Source organism: Adiantum capillus-veneris, chromosome 3, assembly GCF_014529385.1.
Source record: "Adiantum capillus-veneris isolate H3 chromosome 3, ASM1452938v2, whole genome shotgun sequence".
In the NCBI taxonomy this organism is placed as follows: Eukaryota; Viridiplantae; Streptophyta; class Polypodiopsida; order Polypodiales; family Pteridaceae; genus Adiantum; species Adiantum capillus-veneris.
This window is the reverse complement of record NC_140933.1, coordinates 154,930,429-154,951,876: the sequence shown is the minus strand read 5'-3', so window position 1 is coordinate 154,951,876 and position 21,448 is coordinate 154,930,429. Positions and strand designations below refer to the sequence as shown.

General features: G+C 39.5%; 1 protein-coding gene across 3 annotated transcripts; it reads right to left on the bottom strand.

The window, feature by feature from the left end:
• Nucleotides 1-2,770: 2,770 nt before the first annotated feature.
• On the bottom strand, nt 2,771-21,367 carry LOC147462003 (glycerol-3-phosphate acyltransferase, chloroplastic-like). 3 transcript variants are annotated; one of them, XM_086509475.1, is made up of 10 exons: nt 21,072-21,367; nt 20,680-20,931; nt 20,252-20,349; nt 20,084-20,164; nt 19,914-20,011; nt 19,782-19,839; nt 17,287-17,388; nt 17,118-17,179; nt 16,923-17,033; nt 2,771-3,108 (listed from the first exon to the last, which is right to left on the bottom strand). In XM_086509475.1, exons 3-10 carry the CDS (start codon nt 20,315-20,317, stop codon nt 2,925-2,927), a joined length of 762 nt encoding a protein of 253 aa, XP_086365601.1. In that variant the 5' UTR covers nt 20,318-20,349; nt 20,680-20,931; nt 21,072-21,367; the 3' UTR covers nt 2,771-2,924. The 3 variants fall into 3 exon arrangements, with proteins under 3 accessions (XP_086365601.1, XP_086365603.1, XP_086365602.1); XM_086509477.1 differs by having other exon boundaries at nt 20,680-20,917; XM_086509476.1 differs by lacking the exon at nt 20,680-20,931.
• Between the last annotated feature and the right edge of the window lie 81 nt (nt 21,368-21,448).

Genomic DNA, 21,448 nt, shown 5'->3' with positions numbered 1-21,448 from the left:
CACCAACACCATCTTTGAGCTTACTAGTTTAGGCTTGTTGTGTGCTTGGAGCCATTTGTGGCTCGCACACGATGTATCAACAAGTTCCTTGCATTGACACGTGCGTCATACGCGCGCACACACACACACACACACACACACACACACACACACAGAGAGAGAGAGAGAGAGAGAGAGAGAGAGAGAGAGAGAGGAGGAGGAGGAGGAGGAAGAGGGATATAGGGGATGCCGCTTTGACTTTCCCCACTACCCGATGCCCTTCACTATGATTTTAGAACCTTGTAGTTCTCAACATAACAATATCCAATACAATAAAAAGAAACACAAACAAATCAAAGATAATCTATTACTACTAGATTATAAAACAAATATTACATTCAAACAGTGGCTCCTATCTATGGATCTTCGGTTGAAAAGAAATATCAAAGATATTTACACAAATAATTTCAATCCAACCATTTCAAAGCTTTGGGATGCGAATTCAGATATACAATACATTTTAAATGCACGGAGTAGCTACCTATTGCACCTCATATATAACAAAATTTGATAGCACACTCATCAAAGCAATCAAAGAACAATTTGATGACTATTGCATTCAAAACAATGCAACTACATTTGATAGACTTCAAAATAAAGGAAACACAATACTGAACACGCATCAAATAAGCTCACAACAAGCAGTATATATTGCACTTTCTCTACCTCTCTACAGCGCAACTCGAGAATTTATATTCATAAACACAAGCCCTCCCTACGAGAGAACAATGCTTCTCAAGTGAACACACCTCTTGTAAAACATAGACTCATCTAGCACATAAATCTTTTATGAAACAAGCATAGACAAATATTGTACACGTCCTGCCTAGCTCAATGCTATATCATTGGTAGAATTTGCATCCACATACACTACAACAAACAGCACATACCAAAAATATACCAAACCAAAAATTATACGATATGTCAAATATAATACCGCAAAGAACCCGGATATCTTCTACTACCATGGATAAATAATGAAATTCAACATCGAACAAGTGGACCTACATGGAAAGATGTATACAATGAAAATAAACCTATCATTGATACAAATGAATCTAAATACAACAAAACCACAACATTGAAAGACAACCTTAACACCAACTCATTAGGCACTGGTTCACCTTCGACATCTATGACACTATTTAATAGTTCCTCCCATATTCATGTTGACATCACACAAGACCTAAATATGCAACAACGCCAACTGGATACACACGTTATACCAACCATAAAAATAATGTTCTAACCAAACGATATGTATTACAAAATCATTTTACTACTTAATGCCCAACAAAGGCTAGTATTCGATGATATTATGCTAAAAAAACGTATATTTCCCATAGAACCAATCCACATTTTCCTAACTAGAGACGCAGACACAGGCAAAACTTTCACCCTTCTTTTGATTGTTCAAGGGCTTCTACGTTTCTATAACCACATGTCGCATTCCAACCCAACAACTGCAAAAGCTTTACTAATGGCATACACAGGCAAGGCTGCTTTTAACATTGGTGGAACCACTATCCACTCAGCGCTCCACTTGGCACTACTCACATCATCTAACACTTCTCGATCACCTGAGAGGCTGAATGAGCTACGACTACTTTATTGAGACCTACAATTAGCCGTTTTTTATGAAGTCTCCTTGATTGGAACCAACATCTTCACTATGGCAGACTTTTGTCTGCGCGCAATAAAAAAACAACTATGACCTTCCATACGGTGGTGTTGATGTTGTCTTGTGCGGCGATCTTTGCCAAGCTAGTCCAGTACGTAACTCTTGGATTTTTTTCAGAAAACCTCAATTGCTCGAAGCTATCTCACCCTCTTTTTGGCATGACCGCATAAAGTGCTATAAGTTAACAATCAACATGAGACAAACTAATAAGACATTCATCGTCGACATACTCAACAAGATACGCATTTCAAAACACACCAACGAAGACAATTTGTTCATCAATACGCATTACATGCGCACAGTACCTCATCCAGCCATGGTCTCCCACCTTTACTATGCGAACAAAGATAAAGACCTACACAACCAACATACATTCAACACTACCATAGGGACACCACTACTTATTGAAGCACAAGACACAAGGGCAAAAACTTACAGTAAAACTATTCAAATACCAATAGATCCAAAGTTAACAGTAGGTCTTCACAAAAAACTTCACTTAAAACCAGGCCTAATTGTAGAACTTTGTGTTGGAAATATTGACATTCTAGATGGCCTAGTCAATGGAGCCGATGGTATATTCAAAGCAGTAACACAAAACTCCACGACACAAACCATCTGGATTCACTTTCAAACCACTAAAGTAGGTCAAAAAACTAGATATGAAAACCAACAACTATACGTTACATCAATAGATAGACAATGGACACCAATCCAAAAAATAGCACGTGAGTTTCAAATATGAAAGAACTTCTTGAACACTATTACTAGAACACAATTCCCAATTCAACTTGCAGCTACTAGAACCATACACCGTGCACAAGGCTTGACACTGGACACCTTGGATTCCGATCCAACCAGCATTTGAAGCCACGGCCTTGTGTACACTGCCCTCTCCCACGTAAGAGATCCCAACAACCTTTACCTCTTGGCAGAATTAAGTTCCAACCATATTAAAGTAGACCAAACAGTTCTAGCTGAGCTACACTACATCAAAACACATGCCACTTGGCAACCTTCACAGCTTGACCTCCACTCTTTGCCCGGCAATCACTTGATAATACAATCTCTTAACATTGTATCCCTAAAGAAACACTACAACAACCTTATTCATGATAATAGCTTAATGGCCTCCCACATTCTTTGTCTCCAAGAAACAAAGCAACAACATCCTAACATAGTGGCCATACACGGTTACACACACTCAAACAACTGGGCCCATGGGAGTATCCCTCTTCACATCAAAGAAAAACATACATCTACAACACCACAACATCATTTCCACGAATAAAATAGAACACATTATAGTGCTCCTCAGCACACCACATAGTCCACCAATAACCCTGATAACATTGTATCGCAGACCCTCAACTCCACTTTCCTTGCTCCTGCAAACATTGACCACATTACTCACACCTCACCTCCAACACACCCCTACCATTTTACTTGGTGACTTCAACATCAATGCTAACTATCAAACCCCTGAATACCTTGCACTTTCTAACCTTCTTTCCACACACTACATGACACAACATATAACCCAAAGCACAACAATCTATGATTCAACTTTGGACCACATTTGGACTACAAATTCCTTCACTAACATAACAACAGCCACTAACTTCTCATTCTGGTCAGACCACTCCATTATTTACTTACTACTGCCACTAAACTCCAAAAACACATTCCAATGCTCTCTTCCTACTTCCTAAAAGCACCTTCACAAATCCTTTTATTGGCAGGCCTTCGTGATCCCTCACCTTGTTTCACTTTAGTTTAGATGTTTTGTAAATTGTTTTTGGAAGTGAACCAATGAGTGACAAGTGGAGGCCCTCTCCTTCCTTAAAATTTTTAAGCTACATTATATATACTAGTGTGTGATCCACGTGTTGCTACGGCCAAGAAAAGCATGGCCATTGGGTCACACACATACACATATTCGTGTGTATGTGTGCACATTGACACGCAAGCATGCACAAGTGAGGAAGGTGGACTATAGTCTCTTTAATCACTCCAAGAAGATGTAAATTTTCTCTCTCACACATATCTTGAGATAAAGACTTGCTAAATAGATCTTTGATATCTATTTGGATTTTTCTTCTCACAATAAAAACACTCTTCTTCTTAATCCTCCCTACATCCATCTCTCTCTCTCTATCTCATGTCTGCACATTAGCCCTATCATCTTCCATAGTAAAGTGACAAGCTCTCCTTGGTGTTCGGGAGACGTCGTCTCCGCAAACTTGATCTAAGCATGCATACTACTTCATTTTCATGCACAATTTTAAAAAAAGAGTCTTATAAGACAAAAATTTTGTTCATTTTTAACAGTTGTACATTTACTTACTCTTGGGAAGCATTGTAAGCATTGACAAGGTTTAGGTTACCGTTTAATTGTATGCCTTGCATCCATCTAGCATCTTCAAAAGAATAATTCTTAAAGTTAATAAGATATCATCGGATAGTCTTACCGTCTCTTAGTACCTTGTCTTCATGTCGGAGAATGAACTCGGGCTGAGCACCTCTTCTTGGTCCTCGATCTCCGGCGGGTCTTCAATAGTCGGTTCTTGAGGTGGCTCTCCTTTGTAAGGCTTGAGTAGGCTCACATGGAAAGCATTGTGTATGAGCCAATGGTTGGGCAACTTGAGTTGATAGGCCATCTCATTGATTGGCCTAAGAATCTGGAAGGGACCATGGTACTTTTTTGCTAACTTAGCATAGCACTTTTGGTGTCCCGTAGGATTCTTACTCATCGTGTACCTTAATCGAGCCTTGGGAAATTTGAGTAATACCCAATCATTTTCTTTAAAGGTTTGGGCTCTTTTGTGCTTGTCAACAGCAACCTTTTGCCTTTGCTATGGGATAGAGATAGCATCCTTAATCTTTTGGAAAGATTCTTGTAGGTCTCAGCTATACTCATCTGCAGTGAAGATCTTCCCGTGTACCTTAAGTAGCAAGGGAATTTTTGATCTTCCTCAATTACCTCAAAAGGTGCTTTTCCCGTGGAAGTATGTACAGTGTTCTTGTAGGCATACTCCACAAGTACTTCTCCCATTGGGATCTTTGATCTACTTCCGTTACATAGGCTTTTAGTAGATCGAGAATTGTTAGGTTAGTTATTTCACTTTGGCCATCCGTTTGCGGGTGATAGGCCGAAGAGAAATTTAGCCTTGTTCCTAAATTCTAAAAGAGACCCTTCCAGAAATTACTGGTCATTCTATGTAAGGTCTCTGACCCCAACCAAAAAGAGCACCCTTGTACCATGAAATGATCATAATAGAAAAAATTTACTATTTTTAGCAGTTTTTCGAATTATGTCAGTGCCATGATGTTTAGAATGTTATAAAGCTTCGAAATGTGAATTAAAATAATTTTTGTGAAATTTTTTTAAATATAGTAAGTTTTTGGTCACCCGACCCATTTAGTTTTGACCGTCTCGAAAATCTCCACCCATACCCCGAATTTGAAAAAACTGCATTTTCGGATCCAGGGGGCTGCTAAATATGGCAGGTACTCGGGCCACTACGCCTTAGTTAGAGCTCAGTATAGCAATTTACAGCATCAAAATCGGACTCGTATGACTCGTTTTAGCTTAAAACCAATTTTTCATAAAATTATCCGGGGAGGCACCGGGGGCCTGGGACTGTGTGGGAACAGGTTCTAGGCCACTTCAGACCAGCTTTAGCAGCTAGGGGGCGCCCTCTTTCCTTGTGGGAGTCTTTGGGAAGTTTCCAAGCTTGCAACTAAGTGTGAGAACCAGTTAACTAAACCAACAGGACACTTGGTGGGTAGGCAACTAGACTTGCCATGCAAGGACTGAGTGCTCACTCAGATGCTTATAGCAGCACAAATCGATTTTCAGCTTGAGGAGGCCTATTTAAAGGCATGCACACACACACACACACATGCTCACACACACACCCAGTACACACACACCTACACACACCTTGGGGAGGTGCTGCCGATACACACAGTTTTTGAAGGAGGAGCAAGGAGGGAGGTACTGCCGAAATTCTCATCTTGAGGATTCATTGGATCCGAAAAATAAGAGGATTCTCAGCCCCTAATCACGGTAATCATGGTTTAATTATTGCTCTTCTTAATTCTCATCTTTATTCTCCAAATTCCTTAGCTATTATGCTTAATTCTGGCTATAATTCCCTATAGCTGCTCTATAAATCTCCATAGCTATACTCCATTACATAATCATCATTCAATTAGCTAAATTATGCAGCCATTCATCATCCTTAACCAAGGATTAATGCATGATTAGAAAAGATTCTCTCTAGGCAGCATAATTAATAAATTGTCAACAAGTAATAGTGTAGATTTGATGAAATTCATTCTTTTACCACTCAATAGTGTTGCAATTAAATTAGACTCAATCTTCTCCCACATTAAAATGTGATTAAGGCTGAAAATTAATCCGTCATTAGGCCATTAAGAAGAGAATTTTATGTCACACATGCCTGCGGTAATTCTGCATCTTCATATTGCTCTAGGAAAATGAATGAGCTTGCTTACTTCATCTCTTTCGTAAATCAATTAGTAAAATTCTGATTTTCGTAATTATCTAAGCCAAGTAATTAACCTTAGAGCCATTTCTCATAGGGTAAGCAAGGAATTACCCATAAAATTGCTAGGTCTCGAAGGAAAAATCTAATCTCTTGCCTAAGGAGGATTCTTTAATAATTCTAATCTGCCATTTGGTTGTTATGATGCTCTCGGACTTTAGCTCTTTTCTTCAAATTTATCATTTAAAGTAGTGAGTAAAATGGCCCCGATTAAGAGAACTCGCTTCGGTGGTGCCCATGACCACGAGGCGGGAACGAGCAATACAAATGGAAAAGGAAAAGCTCCCATGGTCGAACAAGCACCGGCCATCTCACGAGCCAATGACGAAGAAATGGAAGAGGTAGATCACTGTTTTATTCAAGTTGTTTAATTTTACATTGCATACGTTTAGCTAGGAATCAACATATCCCCAAACATGTTGGAGAAATCCGACGGAAACCTCGGCCATTGAATTCATTTGTATATTAAAGTCTAAAGTAGGAAAGAAATGATTGACGGATATACTGTTTACAATAGGAAAGAATGTCTGCTAGGGAAAATTTAGCTCGGCATGTTCATTCTATTTCCAATGTTAAATTAGTCATGAACCCCCTACTGATCACAGGGGGCAGAGTTCCTGGTTAAGGGCTCTTGAATCCACGACTGCTGGTTAAGCGGTGGATACCCACGACTGCTAGTTAAGCGGTGGAAACCCACATCTGCTGGTTAAGCGGTGGGAATGTCCATGTCGTGCTTTCTATGCGGTGGACATACCTAGTTGTATGGGAAGCTAGGCGACAACGGAAGGAGTAAACTCTCGCTGGAGGGGGGATATTGTACCTCCAGAACATTGGAATTTTAATGAATAAGTTTGAGTATAATTTTTACTAAAATACTGTCTTGGTGTTGTTTGCAATACTGGTTGAAGGGCTGTCTTAACGAACAATGTGATTCGGAATTAATCAAGGAATATTTATGTTGAACAACCATTGTGATAGTAATTAGGTCACACAAGGAAGTGTGAGTGTGGGGGTGGAAAGTGCGGGCTTGGCTCAGGTTGCCAATGCCTATGAAATGGGTGGTCCCGATTGGTCGGGAACTCTCTGTCCCCATAGTGTTTAATTCGATATTAGTAATACTCATTGCCCCTAGAGCGGTGAAATCTCAAGAGTACGTGCCTCTGAAACATGGGGAAAAAGGCACTCGGGGTTTCTCTCCTCTTGGAAGGTGGGTCTTAGGATCGCTAGATGGTTTAAGTACGCTTCCCCTGCGAGATGGAGCTAGATCTCATTGCTAGTAGGCTCGAGCTCGACTTAATTTGTGATGAGAGATCGTCCACTAGCTGAACCCTAAACCACTTTGTTTGATTTCGCTATAGATCTAGTCGCCACCAGGTTCACCATCAGATCCGTTGTTTGATATGGCGGGGTGGGGACCTCACATTCTAGGATCTCTATCCGACACTACGGACATTGGCAAGCCATGGTACTTGAAAATTTGTGAAATGAAGAGGGTTGCCATTTGATGGGCTTTGATAGTATTTTTGACAGGTATAAAATGAGCTTGTTTACTGAGCCTGCCTACTATCATCCATATTCCGGTATTCCCATGGATAGACTTAGGCAATCCGAAGATAAAATCCATGAATATGCTCTCCCATGGTGAATTAGAGATTGGCAAGGGTTGAAGAAATCCAGGTTGCTTCCCTCTATCAAATTTTGTATTTTGGCATACCACACATTTAGAAACATACTCTTGTATGTTCGCTTTCATGGTAGGCCAATAGAAATATGTTTCAATTTCCTTTAGGGTAGACTGAATCCCTCTATGCCCCGCATAAGGAGGAGCATGAGATTCATACATTACTTTCTCACGTAGTGAGCTAGTAACGCATAGTCTATTGCCGTAGAGAAGATAACCATCTTGTAAAGTAAATTGTTCCTCTTTCTTCCCTAGTCCAAGGGCTGAAATCACGTCTCTAAAATCGGGATCAATAGCATACTCATCTATCATAGAAGATAGATCATTGTGAGTTGCTATGGAAACCGCATTCACTCGGCCGTCTTGAGAGTGCATCGGCTACTTGATTATGATTTCCAGCAATGTGAGCAATATGAAAATGAAATTGTGAAAGGAAATTTGCCCACCTCATTTGTTTGTCGGAGAGCTTGGTCTACATTATGAAATACTTAAGACTTTGGTGATCCGTTCGTAGAATGAAAGGAGTCCCCAATAAATAGTGCTTCCATGAGTCTAAGGCATATAGAACTGCAAGGAGTTTCTTTTTATATATGCCTAGAGCTTGCTCAACAGGGTCGAGGCTTCGACTTTCATAGCCTATGGCGTGCCCTTCTTGAAGCAAAACAACTCCAAGGCAATCACCACAAGCATCACATTGGACCTCAAATGGCTTTGAGAATTCCGGTAGTGTAAGCACAGGTTGAGAGATAAGCTTTTCTTTAAGCTTTTCGAAAGCATTGTTCTCCTTGGCAGACCATGTGTACCTAACGTTTTTCTTTGTTAGATCATGTAATGGTCCTGCTATTAGTGAGAACTTTTCTATGAAGCATCTATAGCATGCGCACATACCTATAAAGCTTCTTAACTCATGAAGATTCCTTGGTTTAGGCCATCCTTTTATTACCTCTTTGATGGATCCATTTGGATGCCATCTTAAGAGATAATGTGACCTAAATACTGAATCTCTTGTAAGAAGAATTCACTTTTCTTTCGATTAACATAAAGTTTATTCTCTCTCAAAATTTGAAATATTACCTGGAGATGTTTGCTTGTGTTTGTCTAATGAATTAGAGTAGATGATGATATCATCAAAGAACACTCCAGTAAAGGTTCGGTGAAGCTTCTCCATCAAGCAGCTGAATGTGGCTGGTGCATTGGTCAAGCCAAAAGGAATGACAATGTATTCGTAAAGACCAAACGTAGTGCAAAATGCGGTCTTTACAATGTCTTGATCAACTATCCTTATTTGATGATAGCCACTTTTTAGGTCAATCCTACTGAAGTAGGTGGACCCTTGTAGCTTATCAAATAGGTCTTTCACCCATGGATGGGAAACCTATTCTTGATAGTGATCCTATTTAGTGCTCTATAGTCGACACACATACGATATGTGCCATCTTTCTTTTGCACTAATAACACAGGAGAACAAAATGGAGATGAGCTAGGCCTAACCATGCCCTTCTCAACTAACTCATGCACTTGCGGCATAATCTCCTCTTGTTGAGCTTGAGAAACTCTATAAGGAGGTTTGTTAGGCAGAAAAGCCTTAGTCCTTTTTTGAAGGGTATGCACAATCAAAGGTGCGTGGCCAAGTGGTTAGATCAATTGACTATACTTGGCAATCAAGTGTCATGGGTTCAAAGGCTGTAGTCTATTTGGGCAATCGGAGGACTTGCACCAAATTCAATTGAGAAAAGTGGACAAGTTCGTAGGCGGACGGACACCCGCAAGGAGATCTCACATGCACACGGACACAAGCCACACTTAAAAAAGCCTCTTGTTCAATTCGGATCCATAGGCGGCCAATCTTGCAAGCACCCATTTTTTTGCAAAGGAGCCCCGAAAAGGCCTAAGCCACGCTACCAAAGGGCGCCTTTCCGTAGCGTGGTCGAATTAGCAATGGTGCTGTTAACTCTCTATTAAAAGGGAGTTCCAATAGCACGCAAAGTCAGAGAACTGGAGCTTCAAAGCAAATCAAAGGAAGTTCGTAACAACACTTTTTATTGCGAAGAGTGATTTCACCCGAGGTGAAGAAGTGCTTCATATTAAAAAGAAAACTCTCTCTCTCTCTCTCTCTCTCTCTCTCTCTCTCTCTCTCTCAAAAAAAAAAAAAAAAGAGTTCGCGCACAACACATCACATTGCAATATATCATTTGAAAGACAATTGTGCGCTTGTAAGAGGAAACACTGTCTTGGAGAGTTTCCAAGATAAGACCATCCTCAAGGCACAATGGAGGGAAAAGGTTTTGCCACATTTAACGGCGAGGGTTTTCATACCTGGCAAACCAAACTTAGGGGATATTTGAGGAAGAAAACCTTATGGGCAACAGTCAAACCACCACCAACCAATCAAGAAGGCACACAAACGAAGGCAATGGTTGCAATAAACATAGAAAAAGATGAACAGACACTAAGCATCATCATCACTTCACAACAATTACGTTCACTTCATTGATGAGTGCAAAAGTGCACGTGAAGCATGGGTTGTCCTCCAGTAAAATATTGGGGCTAGAGCTAAGAGAAGCAAAGTTAGCCTTAAACGTAAAGTTTACAAGCTTACCGTGGGTGTAGGAGAGGACATCGCTAGCTTAGTTAAAAGGCTTAAGAGCATATACCTTCATAAGTTCAGAATAGTCTAAACTCACGAATTATACGAGGGAATAAAGCACTCATAAAACTATAAAAGCAAGGGACACAAGAAAAGAAAAGAAAAACAAAAACAAACAAACAAACTAACTAAATCACTTTGTTTGCTACGAAACAAAACTAGATAAAACAAAACATTATTAACTTAAAAATGTTTTTAGAAAAGGCATGTGTAAAATAAGTTGACGCAACTTACTTGGCTTAAAACAAATACTCAACTTTAAGCAAAAAAAAAAAGGATAAGACATCTTAAAAACTTAATCCTAGAAATCAAACTTCACACAACAACTTCTAACGGAACACATTCTTAAGTCCTCAGGTAAGCTAAATATGAAATCGAAAAATGAATACTACTACAAACCTACGAAGAGCAAAGAACCAAACTTGACAATATGTGATCTCAACTTCACTGCTTGTCCAAACATGAAGAATAAGATTATCACCTTTATCATGCATAGCTTGGACAACAGCTATGACATCCCTACTCACGTCGTCAGTGCCCAAGAGTAGGTGCAGGTTTATATAGAGGTCATTCATGCTTTGAACGTACTTTACAAAACCAACGAGCTGAGTTTCTATCACCCTCCGGAGGTGATGGGCATACTCAGCCATGATAAAGGCTAGCAATTGTCAAGCTATAGTGAAAATACTAGAAGCGCTAAAGATCAAAACAACAACATAAGGTGTTATTAAGTCAAACAATAAGTGGGTTTTTTAGCTCCCCACTTCTATTGAATTTACTATTGATTATCTTGAACATTCCAAAGGAAGAAACACTAAAAATAAACTTACTACGATACAAAAAAGAACGAACTTTTTTCATGATTCTTTTGAATGAGTATCCTTTTTCAACTAGTAAGAAATAAGATTGCAAGATTGAACAACAAAAGTAGATTTACTAGAACATAGACAAGAAAATCTAAATAGTTGAGAGCAAATGACACCGTACTTAGCTAAAAGAGAAATGTTCGAAGAAATGAGGCATACGGATGATTTTTAGATTGGCATATTCTGGTTCGAGGCACTTATCATAGATATCTACTTCTAATCCCAAGGGAGTCTGAAAAATCTTAAGGTCTAAAAAGGCACAACAATCACTATTTGTGGTACAGTTAAGTTCACAAAACTCCTTGGGATAAATTCCTCTGCCTACGGAACTCGAATTCAAGTACATAAAATCTTCATAAGAAGGAACGTCAAGGACAAAAAGATCATCTACAAAGCGTCTTACATTGCATAACTTGTGCAAAAATATTGGGCAAGTGTTAGCAAGGACAAGACGCTCCATAAAATCAAACTCATAAGTAAAAAGATAGAAATTAGCAAGAAAAACAGCACAATTGGTGCCCACAGGGATACCAATTGTTTGCTTGAAAAGAGAGTCGCCGATGGTTATATATAAATTGTCCAAAAGTAAATCTAACCAAGATATGATGTCAATGTCATCTACAATCCTCGTGAATCTCTTTCTTCCTTTGTCTACATCTACATTCTTATTTTTCAGCCATAAGAAGTCAAAGTTCAAGACTGACTTTTCTACTAGCAATGCCTTGTACCTATCCTTCTCAAGCCTGTACGCAAAAACTTTTGAAATAAGAGACCTGACTCTAAATTTAAGGTCCTCCAAATTTAGCTTCGTGTATAACGTTGTAAAGTCAAAAGTTTGGAGACATAAAGGAGAAGATTTCTCCTTAAGGCTTCTTGAAGAGTTCAAAAACTTTAAAACAGGAATCACACCTACTGAATCATTTAAAATCCAACTTGAATCGGTAGGTACGTCTGCTTCCTTTAGCATATTATTCCACAATTCATTTACGCTAGGTAAAATGGCTTTGAAAGAGGTGTTACAAGAAGCAGCTATAAATCTAGGCTTTATAGGGTTTTTGTGGAACTTCCAAACGGTATATAAAAAAGGTAATTTAAGCTGGCACTTGAAACCAAAAGACTTACAAAAGTCTTGATGTTTCAAGATAACTTCTTGCATTGAAAGATCACAATCACTATAAGTCTGAGAGTTTACTTCACTTAACAAGCATTCTAAATAGAACTTTACTTCACGTAACAACAAAGTTATTAGAGCACTTATCTACATAAGAGATTACAAAATCACGATGAAATTTCCTAAGAGCATCACGATCAGAAGAAGATAAGCTATTCCTTCCTGAAGAAACGTTCCGAGAGCAAGATGCTAATTTCAAAGAAGCTTTCTTGAGGATTACAGACTTCCAATGGGTAAAAATACCTTGAACTCCTAAAGACTCCTCAAACTTTACTACGAAACTAGAAATTCCTTTTTCTATGGCTTTGAGAAGGCAAGAGTCGTTTGAGGAGGGGAGCCTATATTTAGTACCTCTTGAGAAAAGGTCTTTCAAGGAATCCGAAGGAAGGATAGAACAATCGGCAGTAACTACATGACCCAAAGCTCCATTTACGTAAGAAGAAAAGGCAGTTTTACTACAAGGGCAATCAATACTTGAGATTGCTAGCCTCTCTTGCTTTTTAAGATTACGTCCTATGTCACTATAGTTGAAAAATTTTTGTCCTAAAGTTTTCACATATTTGAAAGCTACGACAGGATGGTTCCATACCTTTCTCACACAAGGAGGGAGAGCATCCAAAGCTTCTTGAGATCTCAAAATAGAGCTTAATCCAATCTTGTCTAAGTCAGGGGAGGTAAAGATAGTTATCAACAAATCTTTCTTTCCAACCAAGGGATTTTTCAGACTAGGACATTTGGACTTCAGAAATTTGCCTAACAGTACTCGAAGTTGAGTACTATGAGACTCTCTTAGCTCCAAATCTTCATAAGTGTAGTTCTCAAGGGTATACAAGAGCTTAAATAGGATCCTTATATTATACCTTTCAAATATTTTATAAGAAAAAGAACCCAATTCCATGGCTCTAGATAGGTAAATCAATCTCCGTTTGAAATCTCTATAAGCAAAAATTCTATGGTTAGAAGGGTCATCACTCTCAATTCTAGAGATTGAAGCCCTAGGGAGACCTTGTACTCTACTAGAAATAGTGTTGTGCAAAACAACTGGATTGATTTCAAGGATAGAAAGCAGATATGAACAAGAACCTTTAGGAATCCAAGTTATTTTAAACTGACTTGAAGGGAGAACTAACTAGGGTTTGGGATGCCTTCGCCAAAGCATAGGTTTCTTATGGTAAATTGTATTTTTTTTACGTAAAAAAGACTTTCCTTCCAAGTTGAAACCTTTAGGGAAAAAAGTATGCAAAGTTCTTATCCAAAACAACTCTCGAGGCCACGCTGATTTATAGAACTCTTTAGAGTTTCTAAAATTACCTTCTATGTGCTCAATGGGAAAACAACGGAAAGACTCAAACCCATGTTTTGCTATTGCCGCATACAAGGGTTTCACACTTTCACGTACGGTGCTCTTACTTTAAAGTTTTCTCGCTTCTCTTACATGTTCCTGAAAACGAACAAAAGTTGCTCGAAAGGTTTGGCCAACATACATCATAGAACTATCGTGAATATTATAAATAACATAAATAACTTGAGAGGTATGAACTGGACTTAGAGGACGATCTACCGCAAGATGTTTTTTTCCTTAAACGCCTCAAACGATTGAGGGCTTTTATGGAAGAACTTCTGTAATGAGTACTAACTAAGACATTCTTAAAAGAAGCCCAACGAATAGGACCATCACCAAAAACATGCAAATTCTTCAAATTAGACTTAGCTAAAAACTTAAATCTTTCTTGATACAGATTATGACTACTTCTAGCTTCTAAAAAGAAAGAAGGGTCGAAAAGACATACCTGAGAGTCATCAACATTGCTGGTTGAAGCTGAAGAAGAAGTAAAAGTGTTTTTCATTTTTGTAGTAAGGTCAGTGTTTCAGATCAACACCCACCTCTAGGCTAAAGATCCTAAGGCTAGATTAGTACTAGCCACACCCCTCATTTGTATAGCAGGGCTGCTGCCAAGCAGTGAGGTCCTTAAATAAGGCTGCTTGCTACACTCAAAAGATCATCGACAATAGTGTGCAATCGAGTGCCCGTGATCCCTTGCTAGAATCACTACTCAACCTCTCCTCTCACAAGAGATATTTCATGAAACCGCACAAGAAACTCTTGATCCAAAGGACCCAAATTAAGATGTTATTTTTATTTTTTAAGAGATTTAAGAGAAAAATATTATTTATTAAAAACATCCCAACTACAAAGTTAGATTTATAACTTTCTCACTACAACAACCAAACACACACACGTACACACACAAAATCAAAAGCAAAAAACAACAAATAGATAAATCAAGACAAATTAAAAAATAAAAAACATAACACTCAAACAAACCAAAATCAAGACAAAAAGAAGCTCTACACAATAAATCAGGATACAACCAAAATTACAAAAAGACCCATTACTTATAAAAAAAGTTTATTTCAACCAAGGAATAAAAGTAATACATACATAAAATCACATCGACCCAAACATGAGTATAAGATCGGTAGCTGTTGGGGTATGCACACCCTCCCAATATATCTTCATGAAGCTCAACAACTGGTCACCACTCGGACGAAAATCAAAAAGATTTGCATGTCCGCTAGATGACTGAAAAATATACCTTCATAAGTTCAGAATAGTCTGAACTCACGAATTATACGAGGGAATAAAGCACTCATAAAACTATAAAAGCAAGCGACACAAGAAAAGAAAAGAAAAACAAAAACAAACAAACAAACAAACTAAATCACTTTGTTTGATACGAAACAAAACTAGATAAAACAAAACATTATTAACTTAAAAATGTTTTTAGAAAAGGCATGTGTAAAATAAGTTGACGCAACTTACTTGGCTTAAAACACGCTTAAGAGCATCATCACTCAACTTACCCACATCCATTGTAATGTCCCCGAAGATGAAAAAGTGGTCGTCATTTTGTGCGCACTACCACTTAGTCACCATCCTTGAGGAGAAAGATCTAGCCCCAACAGTTCAAGGCGTCATCAATTCCCTTCAAGCCAAGGAAAAGAAAACAAAAGGCTCATTGACATCGTCAGGAGGAGCTTAAGTCGTATCATCCTCTAGGGGAGAAGAACCATCACCACCATCCTTAGATTTTGCATCATCATCCAATGTCAAGAAATGCTACGATTGTGGGAGAACGAGGCAAGTAGCAAAAAATTGCTACATCAACAAATTCTGCAACAAGTATGGGAAGAAGGGTCATCCTCCTTCCAAATACTATTTGAAGGAGAAAAGCAACACCAACAGTTGTAGCAGCACCAAAGGCAAGCAACCAATGAGAGGAGCGAGAAGGCGAAAACAACCTTGTTCATGGTATAGAAGACTATGGCATTTATAAAGATTCATACCTTCTCCGATTTAAGCGGAGGCTTTGTCATCCTATGTGGATAGTGTCATCCCGTGTGGATATTAGGTTGTATCTTCAGTGAGTCAATCTAATCAAACCAGGTTGTAAGGTTTGTGAGCTTTGTCCTAGAGTCATCATGGAGCATGTCCCTAGTCTACTAGGCATCTGGCATGTGTAGCATTGCCAAAAGAGGCCTTGGTCGTAGGCTATCCTATGTGGGGCAAATCTAGAGTATAATATCACATGTAGTAGTCATGTAGGCATGAATAAAACCCCCTAAATATGCAAATTCAAGTTTGCCTCTTAGAATAGGTTGTTTCAAGTTGTCATGCATGAGGTAAGCAGATTCTACCTCCTTTGTGCTATTTAAGCATCCTTTTTGTACTCATTTTCACCAAGTACTCAAGTTCATTTTGTATCTACACGCTAGTCAATTTCCATTGAGCAATTAGCACGCTATTAGTATGAATGCGACTCTCTTTCATCCATCCTAAACCTAACACCACTGAGGCTCTCAAGTTGGCAACTGAGTAAAACTCATATCCCTCATGTCGTTGCATGTGCTTCTACAATGTCATGTGTGTGACTTACTAAGCTTTGGAATTTCCTTAGGCAGGCCTCACTACCTTAATGTTAATTACATTCTCACAAAGAACAATAACGTACTAGATACTGTTTCCAAGCTTAATTTGGTCTTATATCATATGTTCACAGGGAAAAGGTATATGCATGACGGTATCTTCATATCAATTCGAACATTGAGAGAAAAGATTCCTGGGTGTAAACATGACACTGTTCCCCTAACTAAGTACTACAATGCATGTCCAACCCAAAGTCTTGCTACCAACACACCATGGAAAAAACAGTCAACCAGTAACAAAATATGGATGGCACGAAAGAGGCACACTAACTGCACCTCAAAAGTATGGCCAGTTCCTTCAATGCTCGTGCATTTGTCTTCCTCTTCATGTCTACTAGCTCTGGCTCATCATTGATGTGCTTTTTGGAGTATACACAAAGTAGATTCCTGATGAGAATTGTATTAGAGACAGACTTGAAAATCCAGTTTATGCAAAGCAGTGAACGTTATACAAGCACACAAAAAATTTACCTTCCCATACTGAATGGTTTGCAGAACGGATCTGAAACAACACGATCTCCAGCTATGTATGTCTACACAACAAGCACAAAGGATCAAGACTATCCAATCCCTCACCAGAAAATACATCCTCACTTGAGAATACTAGTACTACACATAATAAGATGATGAAGGTACAAACCAAGCTCTGAGAAAGGTATGGATGGGTTGTTTCCAAAAGGAGAGCCATGACTGCTGGATCTGCTTCTGTCTGATGATTTGTGAGCAAAACCACATTTTCACCCTAACAACAACAATGATTGTGATAAGGGTGAAACTGTGAAAAGGCTTCAGAATTATGGTGACAATGGAGATAAATCATCCATTTTAAAAAAAATTGTGCATTTCAATGCCTCCATTGTTCTGAAAGGCTTGCATCCTTCACCTGGACTAAGTTACATCTCAAAGATCTCAAAAGATCTGGTATTACTAAGTGAACTTCAACCTGGCCTTTCCCTTCATGCTTGTGGTCTCGTCCATGTACATTTCTGATGCAAGTCAGATCATGTCCAGCCCTAGCAGCCGAACCCTATAGCTTGTCAAGTATATCATCGATCCTCGGTATTGAAAAACCTGTTCTTGCTAATATCTGTAGACAAGGGTTATAGTCCCATGTCCTTACCAGCAAACCAGCATGAGCAATCATCCACATGACGTCCTATTCGACAGTTGATCCACGAGTCCCATGGATAAGACCAAAATATAACATGAAAGCATGAGACAGGCATTCAACCAAGACCGTAATCATGTGGGCCTATAATCCGGACTCTGCCGTCACAAGAGTATAAGCCGTCCAGTGCTAGCTGAGGACTCAAAGAATGACACTGTTTGACCCTGATCTGTGACTGAAGGCCAACACCACTTCCCTGGATAGATCATGTCCAGCCCTAGCAGCCGAACCCTACAGCTTGTCAAGTATATCATCGATCCTCGGTATTGAAAAACCTGTTCTTGCTAATATCTGTAGGCAAAGGGTTATAGTCCCATGTCCTTACCGGCAAACCAGCATGAGCAATCATCCACATGACGTCCTATTCGACAGTTGATCCGCAAGTCCCATGGATAAGACCAAAATATAACATGAAAGCATGAGACAGGCATTCAACCAAGACCGTAAGCATGTGGGCCTATAATCCGGACTCTGCCGTCACAAGAGTATAAGCCGTCCAGTGCTAACTGAGGACCCAAAGAATGACACTGTTTGACCCTGGTCTGTGACTGAAGGCCAACACCACTTCCCTGGATCCCAGGATAAGTCTGACAAGCATGCATACTATTGAAAAAGTACCATGGCATCCCCACTAACAACATGCAGTTTATGCCAAGCAAAAGCCCTGCCTTGTCATCAAGCACAGCCATACGGAATGCAGCAGGGAATGGGTTGTTGAAATTGGCCTAAAACTCCATTCCCTGGAACTACAAATTCACAATTGTCACAGGAAATTGGGCCATGGGAGCGTGAAAGGACCCAAAAAAATGTCATTCCTGGTGACTGTCATCAAGTCTTGATCAGCACCAGGGAAAAAAAAGCTAGAATCTACATGCGAAGTACCACATAGCAAACTAATAAAAACGTCAGAATACACCTTCTCCCTTCCTAAAAAAGCCTCATTGGATTTTCAACACACTCAAATTTCAACAACATTACGGCCAAAAAAAAACATCCCCTCAGTATAGATTTACATTAATCGCTGCAATAATCACTCAAAAGCATGCCAAGGTTTCTTTTGTCCAACTGTGAGGTACAAACACCAAAAACCGGAATTCATATGTAAGATTTGGTCCTTTTAGTACTCTCATGTTTGACATGCTGCATTGTTAATTTGACTATCCACAAATGATAGGTAGACCCACTCTCCCAAAATTATCAAGCATCCTGCAACCTCTCCCAAGCTGACCTCTCAGTCTCTGAGAACCACATTCTTCTACAAAAGCCCCCTCTAAAGCTCCTCAAAGTCACTATCGGTAGAAGATGTATCAGCAAGGTTTGTTGGAGTCTTCAACATGTACATCCAGCACTGCCACTCCTACATGCATCAGCAAACTACCTGCCTGGTCTGTCTGTCCCAAAATCTGAAGCTATTCTCAAATTCCACGAGGAGGTCCACATTGCAGTTATGGCACTACTACTACACAATTCATACAGCTTACTAACAAAGATTACTTGCTGTATCATAATTTGAGAGTTTTATGGGGATTAAATCTCATCAGTGAATATAACACCTTTAAGCAGTTTGCTTAAGAGGACCAATGCTTGATTACAAGCTACTTAGATCCAAAAATAGATGGCAGGGCATCCTAAGGTCACTTAACACATTCTCCATGATTTTAACTCGATCCATGAACATCTGTATCTGCTACCTAACACTGGACGTTTTCAAATAATATCTATAATTGGTTATACTCCCACAAAAATAAATTATCGGAGAACCAAAGTCAAATGTACTCCATCTTCCTACTTAATTGCATAATGGTGTCAGTGCAAAGCACATGTCCAGAGCGATCACTACTACTCTCACAAAGATCTACGCTAACAATTAAAATAGCTTTCAAGCTTTTCGTAGAGCAAGGCATGCACAAGCTAAGATGGTAAGAAAGATATGTCAATCAAGATTAGATTTGAAAGCAAACAGCCACCTGTTTTAATCGCCCTTCGATTTCATCAAATACTGACACATTCCCCAAGTACGAATTCCTGACCAAGGGAAAGAATATCAAGGAACAACACATGCACAAAAGAATGTCAAGTACAAAACAGCTGTGCTCTACCTGAAATCGAGTAAAGGTCGTACATAATTCTGCCCAAATATGTAGTAATCATAGGGATCCCTGATCGCTTTATGATATGATGGAAATGTGAATGGATCCTGTGAAAACAATGCATAAATGAAGCACTTACAAACCTATAAAATAACTAAAGCCACAAGTAAGAGACTTACCTCAAATTGTAATAAGACACGATCTAGAACAGTCGCCATGATTTGAACAATCTTATCTTGAGAGGCCCCACCTTCCAATACCTGCAAAATAACCAACACTCCAGCTAAGGTTCTCTTGCTCACATAAGAACGTTATGCTTAGAGATTTTCAAGCAACAGGCAGCTTACAGCGTGTTTATAATTGCGATATAGCTCTTCCATTGCATACCCTGCTCTTGATGGTATTCGCTTCATTTCTACTTCTTTTCTTATTCCTGAGAGGAGCTCTGCAATCACCAGATTGAAGGTCATACATTACACATGAACATCTGTGACAAAATTAAACAAGAATACTTATTACTATTGCCTAAAATGGAAATCACATACTAGCTAGTTCATAAAGATGGTGTGCTTATGCTCAAGATCAAAAAATGTAAGCAGTGGTTAACCTTCAAGCATCAAGCCCCATAAAGTAAAGAGCTACTAAAACCATTGAAAAGGGGATGCGGCAAAAAGTAAACACAAATATGAATCGTGGAAAATCGAGCAGCCTTGTAGGGCCCCTACATGTACAGGAGGGGGTTCCCCATTGGGATTGTCATGTGCAAGCATTGTACCTCTTGTGCAAAATTGCCTGTGAGGCCTTGCGTTTTTTCATCTCCTTTCCCACCTCTCTCCTCCACAAAATTTGTGGCTGCCATTTCGTCACAGAGAGGTCTCTTCATTCTGCTTTTCTCTTAACTAGAAGGGGCTGCCGGTATTTATGAATCTATTGCACCAACTCCTTGTGGACCTGCCTTTTTCAGCCGGGAGAGGTCAGGGAAGTGATGCTTCATTTTCAGCCAGGAAGAGAACCTGATTACGGCCACCTATAAGCCAGTGTAGGAAAATGAAAAACCAATTAAACTTTTACAATCAAAACTAGTTAATCTTAACAATACATATAGCTAGGGCATGAATAGAACAAACTCTACTGAATGAAGTTCTTGAATTTGTGAAAAAATATGACCTGGCTATGGAGGACCTAGCCAGTATTGAGACAGCAACTCGACATAACTTGGGCCGGACTCTCGTTGGGCAGATGGTGGGCCTTCTCCCCTTCACGTGGCACAGTGTGAGAGTGGCTTCAGTTTGCGCTTGGTGGCTCTGACGGCAGCATCCTGGAGCTCACCATGCTGGGCCATGGCACCCCGCTGCTCGTTTTAGAGCGCAGGACACCAGACTTCCGACATTGAGGAGTTTGATCACCAGCAACGGATCCCTCATTTTACGGTCACTCTCCCCTTTCCGTCGCTCCTAGTCCATCTTTCAGGTTGTCTTATTGGCATAGCCTCCATATGGGGCTTAGTTATAGTAGGTGTAACAAACTTGGACACTCCAAGTCAA